General features: G+C 41.6%; 1 protein-coding gene across 5 annotated transcripts in view; it reads left to right on the top strand.

The window, feature by feature from the left end:
• ATP13A2 (ATPase cation transporting 13A2) overlaps positions 1 to 15,942 on the top strand; it is an 831,233-nt gene that overhangs the window by 331,569 nt on the left and 483,722 nt on the right. For all 5 annotated transcript variants that reach the window (XM_086921931.1, XM_086921933.1, XM_086921932.1 and 2 more), the window contains one exon: positions 4,763 to 4,839. In XM_086921931.1, the coding sequence (XP_086778057.1) occupies positions 4,763 to 4,839 (77 nt within the window). The remainder of the gene's footprint in view (positions 1 to 4,762; positions 4,840 to 15,942) is intronic.

Genomic DNA, 15,942 nt, shown 5'->3' with positions numbered 1-15,942 from the left:
AATCTTGGAAGAAGTTCTGTTTGAGGAGGAGTGGACATATCACGCACCCAGACATGTGGTACTGGAATGCTGCAGGCTAGCGCTCACAGAAAATTTCTTCCGATTTGAAGAAACCCTATATCGTCAACAACATGGGACCAGTATGGGCAGCACCTTTGCGCCGAGCATAGCGGGACTGTATGTCCATCAACTAGAGAAAAAGAAAATCCTAACCGCCACCAACCCCCACATGGACCACATAAAACTATGGAAACGTTATATCGACGACATTCTGTTGATATGGAACGGCAATGAGGAAGAGGCATTGAGATTCTGCGAATGGCTGAATGAACAAGATCCATTCTTAAAATTCACTAACACCATGAGCAGGAGCCATCTGGTGTTTCTGGATCTGAATATTTGGGCAAGAGACGGAATGTTGATAACTACAACACATCACAAACCTACCTCCAGAAACTGTCTCCTTACCTTTAACAGTTTCCATCCGAGACACCTCAAACAAAACCTCCCCTTCGGACAATTTCTCCGACTAAGAAGAAATTGTTCTTATAAATCAGATTATCTATCCCAAGCAGAGGAACTAAGCATAAAACTACAACAAAGGAACTACCCGAAGAAAATGGTACAAAAGGCATGCAAAAGAGCAAGCAACAACAACAGAGAGGCTCTCTTGGAACCGAAAACAGCACAACCAACTAACAGTGAGAGACCAATCTGCATCACGACTTTCGACAAAGTATCTGACCAAGTGAGCAAGATCGTGAATAAACATTGGACAATTCTGAACAGTGGAGAACTAAACATCCCCAAACCGATGTTTAGTCACAGAAGAGGAAGGAATCTGAAGGACTTTTTGGTACACACGAGACCAAAACCAACAGAAAACACGAACAGACTGCAACCACTTCCGAACGGACACTACCCGTGCAACAACTGTAGCGTATGTCATCTAACCTCAGTAACCAAAAAAATCACTTTTAACAACAACACCACATGGCAACTCAAAGAATTCTCCAACTGCAACACAAGTGGAGTGGTGTATTTGATCACATGCACATGCAACCTGCACTATGTTGGCATGACAACAAGGAAAGTAAGCACCAGGATTGTAGAGCACAGAAGCAATATCCGCTGTAAAAAGTCAACAACCCGAATGACCAACCACTTCATCGAGAGAAATCACACCCCGAACGATCTGAAATGGGTTGTCTTGGAATGTGTAAAAAACAGAGAAAACCTTGAGAAAGTCCTTCACGAACGTGAACAGCGCTGGGTTTTTAAACTCCAGACGGATACCAGAGGATTGAACGATGACATACCATGGGGTGTCTTGAATAGATGACATTTTCAAACCATTTAAATCTCGAACTAGAACTCCTTGAGAAACCCCACACGTAACTGCAAAAATCCCCATGTAAACAATGCAATCTAGTGACTAGGCCTATTGCAAAATGGGAATAGTAAAAAGACCCAAACTAGGTCAATTTACATCCTCCAAAGATGGCCGCTACAACATTCTAGTCTCTTCTAACCGGAAGTCAAGACCTATAAAACCCAGACCCACGGACCATTCCTTAAGATGCGGTCCAAGGGGAAGCAGCTAGGTAAAACCATGCGGCATTGCTGATCAGGAAGTAAGTTATATCCATCCAGACCTAAGAACTCTTTTGGGCACATGAGACTCGTACTCTGAAGAGTAGAAACTTTAGAATACTAACTTTGTTTTTACACCTTTAATAACTATTTAGCATTGTTTCCAACGAGGCGATACCGCCCCCCCATGAGACCATGATGTGCCATTTTGCACCAACAAATGTAATTATTGACAAGACTTTTTCTCCTTTTGTGTGTCTGATTTGTGTATTCACTGTTATCTGTAAAGTCACTTTCTGTATGTTTGACACGATTTCTCACGGTAGTTTCACTTCCAGTGTCAATCGCCGACAGACAGCAGACTCCAAAGTATGCACGTCCTTGTATGGAAAAACTCACACCATATAAACCACGTGCATGAACGAACGGGCATGGATAATTGCACGTCCTGAGGGACTAAAAGACCCCGATCTCGGCTGAGATAGGGGCAAAGTAATTTTTAACATTGTTCTGTTCATATCTTTTACAGGTTCACCAATGAACAAAAACAACGCGTGTACCAAGTTGGAACAGCGTCAATCACTGTAAATATTTTTTCGCACTAAATTTAATATTTGAATCCTAAATCTAGGTTTTTTAGGAGTGGTATTATACAGGGCTGGTCCCTGTATGGTCCTGACGAAACGCTAGGGGTAGCGTGAAACATGTTGACCAGATACTGAACCAACCCACATCACAGGTTGGTCTACAGTACAAACCCCACTTTTAACATACCGGTCTAGGAGCAGAATAAAACATTGAGGCCCACTAGCACGGTATTTTTAACACTCACACATACATCCACTCCACTTACTCTCACCACACATAGTCCTTCACTTCATAGTGCTCCTTCGTAGCTCGAGAGTCGCAGCACGCCCCTTTTCGTAGAGAACTGGGATGACCCCGATGATGAAGCATGTCACCGTGAGGAAACTCCGGTGAGTGAGGGGATAACAAGAAAGAAAAATTATTTTCTTTCTGAACGGCTACACCTACACACTGCTGGTAGATAGCCCACACACAAGACAGGTCCCTGAACCCAGACACTGGCTTCATTTTTGCAATTGTACCTAGGAGGACGACCTGGTCTTTAGTAAACCTCCTTTTCCCTCTACTCTGTTGTAATATTTAAGAGTGGAAGATGTGCAACATTGGAAATGACCTATTCCCCCAGTGAGTAGACTCAATACAACATTGTCCTTGATCAGGCTGTAGCTGATACAAAAGAAAAGTAAGAGTATAGAGTATGCATTTTAATCTATCATTTTTAATATGTACCAGCTACAGACTCCATTCAAAGACTTGTTTTTACATTTTAATAAAAATACAATCTAGTAAGAAAGTTGGATTGTTATTTAAAGAAATGATTTACCTCTTCTGTAGTCACCCATTAACATTGGGAGTTCAGTGGTTCACTGCTGACATAGACCCTTTTGCCTCTGGGTTACCAATTCATATGTAATACAGCCTGCTCTTTATCCGTCCGCATTTGCGGAGCTGTTTATGAGCTTGTGTGAGGTAAGTTACTGGTTTCAAGCCATAGGCTAGACAGTGGCTCTTCACTCCACCGAAAATCAGCACATTTCTTTTCACATTTCTACACACAGGAGAACTGGTTTCGGGTGGCTTCCTTTTTCAAGTACTTCTCTATGTAGTTATGCTGACACAGCCTTTGTGTGGGATGATGTTCCTCACAGATGGGTAGTCTCCAGCCTGGAGCACCCACAACAGTGATAAAAAAAAGAAGTGTAAACTATCTGCTCCTGGCTGTTGAGAGACACAAGACAGTGATCAGGAAAGCGACAGAAGATTGATTTTACCTAAAAGACCCTTCTCGCTGTGAACAACAGAGTACAGACACCTTCTCACCATCTACCAAATGACAGTGCTACATGAAGAAGCTAATGACATTTCTATAGGCTCTTTGCCCTCTCTTTGCTGTCTATGTCTCCCCCGGCCTGCATCTCTGGTGATACACTACCACTAGCTGGGAAAACAACATCTCCCCAATCTTATGTCCAGGAACAGGTCATGGGCTTCCAACATGGAACCCACAAGTTTCCATCACTCGCCTTCACTTATATGTACAATGCATTTACTATCTTAGCCACATACACAAACATACACTTGGATGGGATTAGGTGACCAAACAGAATGCAAATATTGCTGCACATTGGCGCTACACTCTCAGCCAGTGCTAAATAACTCCTATTTTGTGAGCAAGGGACGCAACATGCTAGGGCTCTTAATGTTTTAATGATGTGTACACCTCAGAATCACATGGTTATGCAGATATGGAGCGCCGTTTTAATGTTGTTCCTTTCTACACCTTACATCCTCCAGTTGCTTGCTATCTCAGAGATACTCCCCCCATTAATACTTCTAAAACCCTGAACATAAAATTGAACTTGACGTACTTCGGATGGATTCCTCTCCTTCCTTTCCTCAGTGACCCTCTTCGTAACGTCCATCCTCTGTATGCCTTCTATTTCTCAGTATAACCTCCTCTCAGTTTCACGACTTCCTTAATCCATCTCATTGTAATTCTGAAATTGACTAAAACCCTATTTCATATATCACACCCTCTCCTCTTTACAACCCTATCCCTGAAAACTAAAATTACCTATTATACACCAGCCTGTCTATCCCACCAACCTTTCACCCAAAACCACATAAGCCCCTCTAATGATCAAACCTAACTGCTATTAATATATCACAATGTAACTGGAGTAAATGCATGCAGTGCTTTTTCTAAAGGGCACACGACTAATCGCAATAACCACAAAATTAGCCTCTAACATTGAGTTCTGGAGTAACGTGCTACTTGTCATAAAGCGCTTTAACGCCTCGTCACGAGTAGCAAGTGCTATATAAATGCATTTTCATTTGTTTCCCCTGGTTATGTGGCGTCGTCTGGCGCATACCTGGGCACAGGAAATCAGGAAGCTCTGTACACAAAGAGAGCACGGCCTTTCAGGATGGGAGGGAGGGTGTGTCAGGAATAATCAGGAACTTGTGAGTTCCTTGACCCCTCCTCTCTCCACAGAGCCTGCTGTAGAGTTATTCTGTAGAGAGCGTGTTGATCATCTGGAACCTAACAGATTTTGTGTTCTTTTATATACATTTACAGAAGTTAACAGCGGGCTGCTGGCTGCCCCCCACGCCAACTACGGGGCCCTCGGGCACGGGATCGCTGAGACCTTCATGGTAAGTGCAGTATTATCATGCCCGTAGAAACATTCTGAAAACCTGCCATCACTGTGTGTATGTGTATTTTGTGTAGCGCCAACCTGTCACTTGACGGCTACTTCAGGGCACCCTGGGACATGCTAACTATGCAGAAATGTCACGAGCAGGGTGATTCAAAATCTGCAGAGAGGCACAAGGAGCGAATGAGCATCGCGCTTTGAGGGTGCTGGCAGTAGAGTTGCGCTCTCGGTTTTATGGTATTTATTTTTTTGACCTTCCCGTCTGTATTTATCCATCTTTATTTTTTGTCAACTTTATCTGTATTTATCCATATTTATTTTCAGGTTTGTGAAAAAGTTTAAGCTGAAACTAGTTTGTTTCCACATTTATTTAACCAATAAATATACACTCATGCTTGAATGCCTGCCAGGTTTCAATGATATGAACACCCACAGAAGATAAGTCAATATACTTATATGAAAATATGCACATTTCAGTATCCGCCTTGTGCATATCTACTGCTGTTAAAGCCTCTTTACTAAAATTCCTTTGTTTTTTAACCCCTTTACCCATCAATCTGCACAGTTATTGGCCTGGCAGTCATTGCAAAGTGTATTTACAATCACTCATAAAGCACTCAATTTCCGTTTTTACCCACATTTAAAAATAAATACAGACAAGAAAATAAATTGTTTTCTGTCTGTATTTATCTGTAAAAATCAGTAAAAACGGGAAACAGGGAGCCTTAATCATGGTGTTCTCGCGAGAATCTGGAGCGGAGTGAAGTCGGTTAATATAAAGTGACAGGCGAAATGGACAATCACGCACATCCACTAGATCTATTCCTTCACACTGGTCCCCCTTTTCTGAGCCATGTTTAATTGCCCCTTTACCATGGATGAGCCGTGACTTTGCGAATAGTGCTTTGTTCTTTTTCTTCACTGCACATCACTTGCATATGGCGCTGTGTGTGGGAGACAGATTGATTCCTACCTGAGTGTGTGTGACATTTTCCTTACTGCTGCCTTTTCTGCTCCTCTTCGGTCTATGATGGCCATGTGTATGTGCAGTGTGTAAGGGACGTTAGCAGCACGCGTGCTCTTTTTTCACTTGTATGTGAGAGAAGCTTGCTTTATTGCTGTCTCTGTTGGGCATATGTTGGCATCTTTAAATGCTAATGCATGTGGTACATAGATTGTATGTATGACAGGTGGTTGTTCTGTTTCTACCTCTGCTCTTCCTGGTCTGTGTGAGGAGATGTGTGCCTCTGCTGCTGGCCGAGTTGTACACGTTCTCTGTGTGAGAGAAGCTTGAACTAATGCTGCGTGCTGTATACACTGTGTGTAAAGGAAACCTACAAAGATTCTGGCGCTGGACCACTTGTGTGTGATGTAAGCCTGTACTGGAGATTGATGTAGCTAGCGTGTGAAAGCAGTTGGCCCTACATTTGATTGTAACTTGTTCTTCAAACAAGTAGGCGGAATTCCTTTCCAGCTGCAGCTTTGTGCCCTCAAAAAAAGCCTGTAATATATTTTTCTGTATTGTCCATTTTTGTCACTTTTTCAAAATTCAATAAAATTATTATGAACAAAAAAAAATGCCTGTAAGATAGCCCAGTGAACTAATGCATCCATTGTTGAGGTCTGTAAGATACCTGGAGGTCACAGGTCTGAATTCCAGTGGGTCCATTAAGCGTTTCATCTATCCGAGGTCTATAACATGAGCAATATTAAATTCGCTACTAGGTAACACGTTTTCAGCGTCTAGATACCAGCCAAATGGAAGTGTGCTTTATGAGTAATAATGATTTATGATTATAAGTCTTTAAAACACGATGACCTTGCAAGCGGTTACAACATGCCAGCACGTTTCTTCACCCAGCGGTGATGTACGTCATCGCCTGGCATGGGTGCTGCTGAGGTGAGGGTGTTAGCTGATGCCACATAGCTTTCAGTGGAATCTTCTATTTCCTTGTTCTCGCAAGCGATGCTTCCCGGCGCACAGGGAATGATACATGCGCAGTGTGCTTATCAGGCCGTTTTAGCTCCGGGGCAGGGTGTCGGTAGGTCATTGGCATTGGCAGAGTAGTACGTAGGAAAGAGCCGCACCAAGTGCGCGTGCCTGTGTGAGTGCGGATCACAGTACGAGAATCGTAGGTGTAGGTGCTGGGCAGGGCTGGGTTGAGGTAAATCAGGAAGGGTTACGTTTTGGCGTCTGGAGTGCGGAACTGCTGCAGGCTCAGATTTAGGTGTACCAGCAGAGCTGTGGGTGTTTCAGTGCTGGAATATTGGGCGTTTGTCTTCCCAGTCCAGCCCTGCTCATGCCTCTGGGTGCTGCATCTGCAGTACCAATGAAAGCTATGCCCCGTTGTGTAAGTCTGAACTGCTGTAGTCTAACCTACATCCCTGCTGCGTTTGCAAGGGTAGCCTTATCAAATTGTTTTCACAATACAAGAGGCAAAATCTGTGTCTGTTGTTGGTGTTATTCTATTGCATTTTCAACTTTTTTGCATTTTTTTTGTCAGTTGTTTTTGCATTTTTCCTCTTTTCAGTTTTTTTATGCCTGGTCAGACAGAACAAATATGTAGACCTTATGTGATCTACTGAAAGAATGTTAAGAGGCACCACAGAGAGAGGCATTTTGATTCCATACACATGTTGATTAAATTGAACATGGCATATGATTTGCTATTGATTGTGTGCTTCTGCTCCATGTATGGCACCTTTTGCTTTGTGGGTAAGCTTATCGTCCATACAACAATCCTGCCTTGGTTACGATGACAAACCGCTCATATTTCTTCACCCATCACACTTCTAAGCGCTTCAACCCAAAACAGAACTGTTCATTGGTTGGTATTATGCACAACATGGGTATATGCACAACACGGGCACTTCCTACATAGAATCAAAAGAAAGACAACACCCTTCCAATCACACATCCTATTCGATGTAGTGTACTACCTATGTAGGCAACCCCTTCACATTCGGGTTGTAAATAATATATAAATACAACAGTACAATACAGTTATCACAGCTATAGGCCTAATATGTTTATTATGACAAATACGCTATAAAGGCATCAAAAGGGACACATTTATTGTGAAAGCTCATGTTAATGCCAAACTGTATTAAGAGGGTATTGTTTTTACGCTGGGTCCTAGCATGCTACATGGAATCACACAAATTTCAATTTTAGGAAATTATTTTGTGTAGGTCAATCCCTCTGACAAATACTAGAGCAGAGGGCTTGATAATCCTTGTTGGGCCTGTGCGTGATATAGTCCAATATTGCTTCTAGGGCTTCTGGTCTTGCCATTAACCAAGCGTTTGAAGGTGATGTAGTTTGTAAAGGTTACCATAAATGTGAAATAGTACTATATGACTACACTAACTAATTATGTACTTTTTTACATGTTTATTTTGGGACAGATTGTGGTATTTTCTTCAAAGTGCACCTAAAATTGGGCACTGAGTCCAATTAGAATGTTTAGATTTTGTTGACTTCATAGAAATAGATTAATGATATTTTTTTTTTAGTCCTCATTGTGCAACACTTATAGTAAGGAGTTATCAGGGTCTCCCCTTTTCCCTTCCAACCGTGTCCTGTACCAATCCATCGTGTGGGAACCAACCGGGAACGACAGAGGACCCTTTACTTCTAATTACTATTATGGAAGGTTACTTTTCGGGGTGGGTTGAGCTAGCCATCATGGCTACTCTATTTGGCCTTCGACTTTAGTGAATGTTCTTGCACTTAATCATAGGACATGAATAAAAAAGAAATAGAGAGAAGGAACATGATGAATTAACAAACATTCCAACGTTATAAAGCCAGATGATGGTTTTCCCACAACTCCCAGAAACTGATTTTTTTAAGAAAATGGCTTCTTCTTTTTATCTAAATTATACATTTTAAGCACTGAAGAGAGCCACTCCTCCGGTAGTGGAGCTATTGGTGTGATCCATTTTACACATATCTCTCTTCTGGCTAATAGAATCAAGATGAACACCAAATTTTCTTTCCGTTTTGTCAACTTGTCCGCTGATAGAGACCCCGTCACCCCAAAAAAAACTAAGTCCATACTCACGGTTAGCTGTTTTCCCAAAACCTCTTCTAAGGTCTTACCCACCTCCTTCCAGAAACCGTCGAGATGGGGGCACTGCCAGGACATATGCAGGTCATTGGCCTTCGGTAATCTGCATTTCGGGCAGGACTTCACCACGGATCCACTGAATTTGATAGTTTTTCCGGCGTCCAATAAGCTCTGTTGCGGGTGTATAAATGATTTCTTCTTAATGCCGCAGATGTTACTATTGACCAGCATTTGCTCATTGATACTTGCCATAGGAGGTTTGTATCCAGCGTTGGCAGATCTTTCCCCCAGATTCTCTCCGGTATCCGAAATTCCTTCTCCCCTGATGTTATGAGGGCCCAATACCAGAATGATACCTCTTTCTTGAAGGGTTTCTCCAGCATTTTATTTTCTAAGGTTGCATTGCCTGTTTTAGTTTCCTTGATTGACTTTGCCCAACTTAGAAGTTGATAATATTTAAACTTGGCTAGAGAAAAGTTTGTGATTTCATTTAGTATTTCCCACTCCAAGATTTTATTCTCATATAATAATTGCCCCCATACTGCTGTTCACGCTGATTTTAGGGGGATCGTCAGAGAGTCTTTAAGGCATTCCGGAGTGCAAGGCGAGTCCCAAATAGGCGCTTTATCGCTATATAGGGGGATATTCACAGTAGCCCTAATGCAATACCACAATTTAGCAGCTGCCCTTAAAGTCTTCAACGTAACTTTTTTGAAAAATTTCGGGTGACCGAATTTAAAAAGAAAGTGACTGGTGTTGTTTGTCATTTTCTGTATGTAAAATGGGTAATTTTCATATGGACCTAACAAGATTCTATTATTTTTAAATTGGAATGCTCTACAGTATTCTAAAATATCTGGGGTAGCTAGCCCATCCTGATTTTTCCTTCTCCTTATTTTACTCCAAGCAATTCTAGGTTTTTTCGATGACCAAATAATACTTGATAACTCTCCCTGGATTTTCTTAATAGACTCCCTATTAAACTCTAGCGGTATGGCGCCAAAAATGAACGTAAATTTCGGCAAGACTGACATTTTAAGGATGCTTGATTTACCCAAGATAGACAACGGTAAGCCACTCCATACTTTCAACAATCTTTTAACTTCCACCTGAACTCTATGGATGTTAATCTGGGGAACTTTATCTAGATCTTTAATGAGGTTGATACCCAGGTATCTGATATTTTCCTTATTATAGGGGCTCAAGAAGACGTCATTCCACGTCATGGTCTCTGTTTTAGACTTGTTTATTTGGTAGCCAGAGATTTTCCCAAAATTAATTAATGTCTCCTCCGTTGCTTCAAGGGCCTCTTTGAGGTGACAGGTAAAAATCATGAGGTCGTCAGCGTATAGTGCCACTTTTTTATGCCAGCCTTGGTATGAAAAAGGGATAATAGAGAAATTGTTCCAAAGACATTCAGCTGCTGGTTCAATAAACAAATTGAATAACAACGGGGATAGGGGGCATCCCTGGCGCGTACCTCTTTACCAGAATCTGATCTGTTAGCACCCCATTGATTAATATTCTGGCCTTAGGTGCATTATAAATATTTTCTACCATCTTCAATATATTAGTTCCTAGATCGAATTTTTTTAGCACCTCAAGCAGATAGGGCCAATTAACTCTATCAAAAGCTTTTGCTGCATCTATAGGAATTATAGATAGAGGCAGCTTCTCACAAATGGCTATATCTATTGCTCCAATGAGCTTGTGGGTTAATTCTTTCAGATTTCTTCCTGCCACGAAACCTCTTTGGTTAGAGTTAATTAGGGAACCGACTATTCGACCAAGTCTTTTCGCCATTATTTGGTTGAAAATTTAATAATCGCAATTTAAAATGGATATAGGACGATAGGACTCGCATTTCTTGGGATTTTTACCTGGTTTTAGGAGGATAGAAAAATGTAAATTGTAAATTGATACATGTATAGCGCACTACTCACCCGCAAGGGTCTCAAGGCGCTTGTACGAATACCGCTGGGAAACCCATCCAGGCTATTCTTTTTTCTTGGCCTTAAGACTCTGCACACTTTGCCACTGCAAGCCAGTGTTAAAATCCTTCTGTTCTCTCGTTTAAACATGATGAAATTGGCTTAAACTCAACTGGCACATTTAATTTACCTTTAAGTACCTAGTAACATGGTACTACAGGTACCTAGGGCCTGTAAATTGAATGCTACTGGTGGGCATACAACACTTATCATGCCACCCACTTCAGTAGACTTTTAAGCATGTTCCAAGCCTAGAATTGATTCCTGTGTGTGCAGTTTTAAACTGCCATTTCGACCTGGCAAAATAAACTTTTTGCCTGGCCTAAACCTCCCTTTTTAATACATATATCACCCCTAGAGTCAGCCCTCCATAGCCCATAGGGCTTGGTGCAGTGTATTTAAAACATTGCACATGTACTTTTAACTCGTACGTGCCCTGGTAGTAAAAACAGCTAAAATGCGTTTATCACTAAAGCAGGGCCTGCCTCTTCCATAGGATAACATTGGGTTAACTTAATACATTTAAGAAGTGATAACTTTCAAATGAGAGCAGGTAGGAATGTCGAGTTTGGTGTCTTAAAGTATTGTATTTTAAAACCCTCTTTAATGGTATAGTCAGATTTTAAGTTATAATTCTAAAAATGCCACTTTTAGAAAGCCTATATCCTGGTCTCTTGACTTGGTGAGCTATCAGTTGGTCTTTGTGGATTACTTTTAGACAGTGAGACAAAGGGGAAATAGGTACTGGCTGTTCAGACTTGATGAGGCGGTGGAGCTGTCACCTACCACACTTGCACATTACAAAGGCTCTACCCGGCACACTCTCAACGTTTTTTTTAAACACTAATCTTTTGTGACCCAAGACAAGCTGGGGCCCTAGCAGGGCAGCACGAAATTCCAAATACCTCTGAGGGCGGTAACCTCCAAAACCTTCTCCTACTTCAAAGTGAGCACCAGGTATAAATAGAGAACACTCAGAACCAACTCTTCAGGACACCTATTGACCTGTGGGAGACTCAGAAGGATTGCTCCGCAATAAGGACTGCTATACTGTTGCTCTGTTGCCTGAGTAAAAAGGACTGGGCCTGCATTTTGGACCAAGAACCACCGGAGTGATTCCAAGGACTATTTTGCTGGCCTCCTGCTGAGAACCTCAGGGACAGAAAAAGCACCAACCACTTTGAACCCAGCACCTGGGCTCTGTCTGCTCTGAGTCCTACCTTTCAAGTGGTGTTACCTCAGCCCTTAACCCTTGGAAGTAGGCCTGAAGGTGCTCTGCCAGCACATCTATGTTCCTGTGAGCAGAGACAATGCAGCGTGACGTATCTCTTCAAAGCTGCATCTAAACTATAGCTGTGTTATGCACCCGAGGCTGGACCTTGCATCACAGCCCGAAGTCTCATTGAAAGTGCCTGTGCACGATGTATTCTTTATGCAAGGTTTCACATTGCAAGCCCTTGTCAGCTGCATCCTCGATGATTACGCAGGACTCCGCATCTCATCAGCTCCTCAGAACCGCTGCTGTGTGACGCATCCTCGACTGGGAATCTTGCTATGCTCTGCAAACCAGAATTGATGGTACTTTTTTCGATAGACTTAACTTGGTTCCTTTATCCAGCTCACGCTCCATTCCGGTTGGCCTGAACTTGTAACTTTGCCCTGATTCGGTGTGACCAGATATTCACAGTTGGCACTTTATGCTTTTAGGCATTATTTTCAATGAAGACTTTGAAATTGCATATCTTTGGTCCTACTGAGGGGATTTTTGCAGTTTTAATCTGAAATAATTTACAAAATTTTACTCTATTTTTCGAAATTGATGTGAGATTTTTCTTTCTGTTTTGTGGGATTTTTCTTGTTTTGTGTTTTCACCTTATTAGTGCTGTGTAAGTACTCTACACATTGCTTCTAAGTCAAGATTGATTGCTTTCGTGCCAAGCTACCAGAGGGTTAAGCACAGGTTAATTTGTGGTTGCTTGTGACATCACCTTGACAAGGATTACAGTTTCTGCGTGAGTAGGGGTTCACTCCCCTCAACCAGTAACCCAATTTCCTAAAGTCCTCCTTTGCTGTTTGATCTAAGTGGCCCTGATAGTAACACTGTGCAAAGGGGTTTGCAGGCTATCATTATAAAAACTATATTTCACAGGCAATCTTGAAATATTTAACATATTTCATGGTTCCCTGTGGAATATGTGTTTTATACCTCTGCCCTTGTGCTACAAAAGCACCCAAACAGATAAAGCCACAGGAAAAAGTTAGTTATGGTTCAGCTGAGGCAAAACCGAAAAGCCCTGAAATGATTGGGTTATTAGGTGCCACACATAATGCAAACCATTACTCCGGCCCCTGAAATAGTTTGTGCATTGTAGAAAACTTTTTTTTTACATTCCTCAAAACTTTTTTTCTTTTTTACATTCCATTGTACTGAAAATGGAATGGACTCCTAAAAAAAAAAAAGAATCTGCGGTGGTCATCGGCTATCTACCCGTCTTGTGGTGTTAATGGCCTTGGTCAGGTCCTGCACTCTACCTCCTTGGACCACACCTAGCAGGGAGTTGGTTGCAGGACCTACATGGCTTTGTACTTAGATGAATTTTCTAACTGTATGTCAAGTTTTATGAAGCCTCAACAAACATCACCAAAGTTATTAGCAAATAAAATTTTCATTGCCCCCCCTATTTATCTTTGCCCCCCTGCTAGGCATGCCTATAACGTGATATACTGAAACTTAAGCTAAACATGTTAAATGTCTACTCAGTGTTAAGTCAATTTTAGTAGCAAGTGTACACTTCATTGACCCAATTTTGCCCCTTCTTTTGGGGCCAGCATAGGATTGTGAAAACCAAGGATAGTTGGAACATGTTAGGTCTCTGTCCAATTTGGTGCAGATACATCAAATGGCAACAAGCTATTTAGTAAACAAAAACTGCATTGACCCTCCACCAACTGCTGCACTCCATATGAACAACAGAAAGCCTCAAATAACCTGCACTGGGTGTATCTTGGTACCTGCCTGCCACATTTGATGCAGATTCCTCAAACCATGCCAGAAGTATAAGCAAATTAACATTTTACTGCCATCCATTTAATTTTACCCCCTCTACCTTGGATGGTTGGCACAAAATATAACAAATAATGGAAATCTAATTCTTCCAAGCTTCTGCTAAATCTTTGCAGATTTGCCATAATGCTTGTATCCAAGTCAGTATGGGGTAATGGATCAGCCCACTCCCGACATTGACTCTTTTGCCCTTTGAGTGACTGCATTCTTCCTGATCATATGTTTACATCCACCAGAAAATGAGTGTGGCTTATTGCCTGGACTCGGGCCACATAATGAAGAATACAAAAAAGAAGTGATGGATGAATGCTTGAATTAATCTCAGTCAGTGGTAATTATTCTGGGATGCATTCCAGTCCATTGTATTTGATCACCATGCCGTCCCCAAGTTAGACCCAGCCATATGCAAATCACACTTGATTCTGCTCCAGTAAGAAAAGTCCAGCCTGAGCTGCTAAGCTAGTTCCTTTCTGAAATGTAACACAAGCAACCCCAATAATGGACTGCATATGGTGCCATGAAGTTTGATGTTGCAACTTTCTTTTGAAGACTCCAATGAGAAGGTCCATGCCTTACTGAAGCATCTGAAAATCATGCTTCAATGTCTTGCTTTGTGCCTGTCCAAGTGCTTTCATGACCCCACTTTTTGAATTGCAAGTGAGCAGATGGCAGATTCCTTATGCTTTCTTTTTTTCTGTGCTGGGTCACACTGGAAGTTGTGCTTCCCAGAAAAGGACATTTTAAATTGACCATCTGGTGATTCATTTCAAAGTAGGTCTCAAAATGCAAGCAGACATTAACAAATTAACATTTTAGAAATGCCTAATATTGGAGATTGTTGACGATGCCAGTCTGGGCAAAGATGAGACCTTGTTTCTTTCTCAACCATGGATGTTCACTTAAAAGGTAAGTATTCACAGTAAGAAAATCAATGCACAGTGAGTTCTAGTAGGGTGGGTCTACGTACTTGATCTAGGTTTTCAGTGATAACATGGAGGAGGAGTGGAGAATGAAGCTTTTTTGCGAGATGACTGGCTTTGTAGCTCTTGTTTATGATCCTAGAAGCTCAATTACGCCAGAAAGGTACCAACCTTGGTGCACCTGTGTCGGTGTTTATTTTTACATTGACTATTAGTTCTTGATTTTAGTTTGTACATTTTTCTAGTGGTCTGTAAAGCATGAGCCAGACATGTTCAGGTGTTAGTGTGCTTTATGTGACTGGCTTCATCCTAGGCTTATAGACCAGTATAGCATTGTGCGCTACTTTTACTAGTAGAGTCCGGTCACAACAGCAGTCTCCACCTGTCGGTGTTTAGACGTTGAGAATTAACCTTAAGCATTGAGTGTTCAACGCAATTCTCTACCTACACTCTGGTTCTTGCACAGATATGCCACATATCTTTCTTCGATCAGTGGTGTTACCTTATAACTGTGGACTTCAAAATTGTCATTGTCATTGTCATCGACGTGGTATAAATAAATAAATAAATCATCGGGCCCCTCCGGTGTACAAATACAGTTTTGTACAATTATTTTAGAAATTTGCCAATATTTAAACATGCCTAATCATATTTTGAATATTTCAGTTCTATTACATTATCTCTTTTAAAAATGAAATAATATACATGGTTGTCAACAAGCTATAGGGAGCCTGGTCTGACTAAAGTGTAAAACTATCCACAGTGTAGTTCTTTATTTGAAATGAAGGGGTGGAGTGGTTAAGGGTTATTTGGAAGCCCCCCCCTTTGATACCTACTCCCAGCAAGTCTATGAATGACACAAGATGTAAGTGAGGGCACATTATAGAGTGTCTTAAACCTGCTCTGTTTTTTATTATCATGAATATTTTCTTGGCCAGTACCCTCCCCCTCCCCTCCCACTGCCCCGAGGGGACTCGCCCTCCAGTTTGAAGACCTCTGCTTTAGAAAATGCCATTTCTTGAAATGGAGATCGATTTAGCTGACTTTCTTTTA

The sequence above is a fragment of the Lissotriton vulgaris genome, chromosome 5, assembly GCF_964263255.1.
Source record: "Lissotriton vulgaris chromosome 5, aLisVul1.2, whole genome shotgun sequence".
Taxonomy (NCBI): Eukaryota; Metazoa; Chordata; class Amphibia; order Caudata; family Salamandridae; genus Lissotriton; species Lissotriton vulgaris.
Note: the sequence above shows the minus strand (reverse complement) of the source record. Positions and strands in the feature narration are given on the sequence as shown.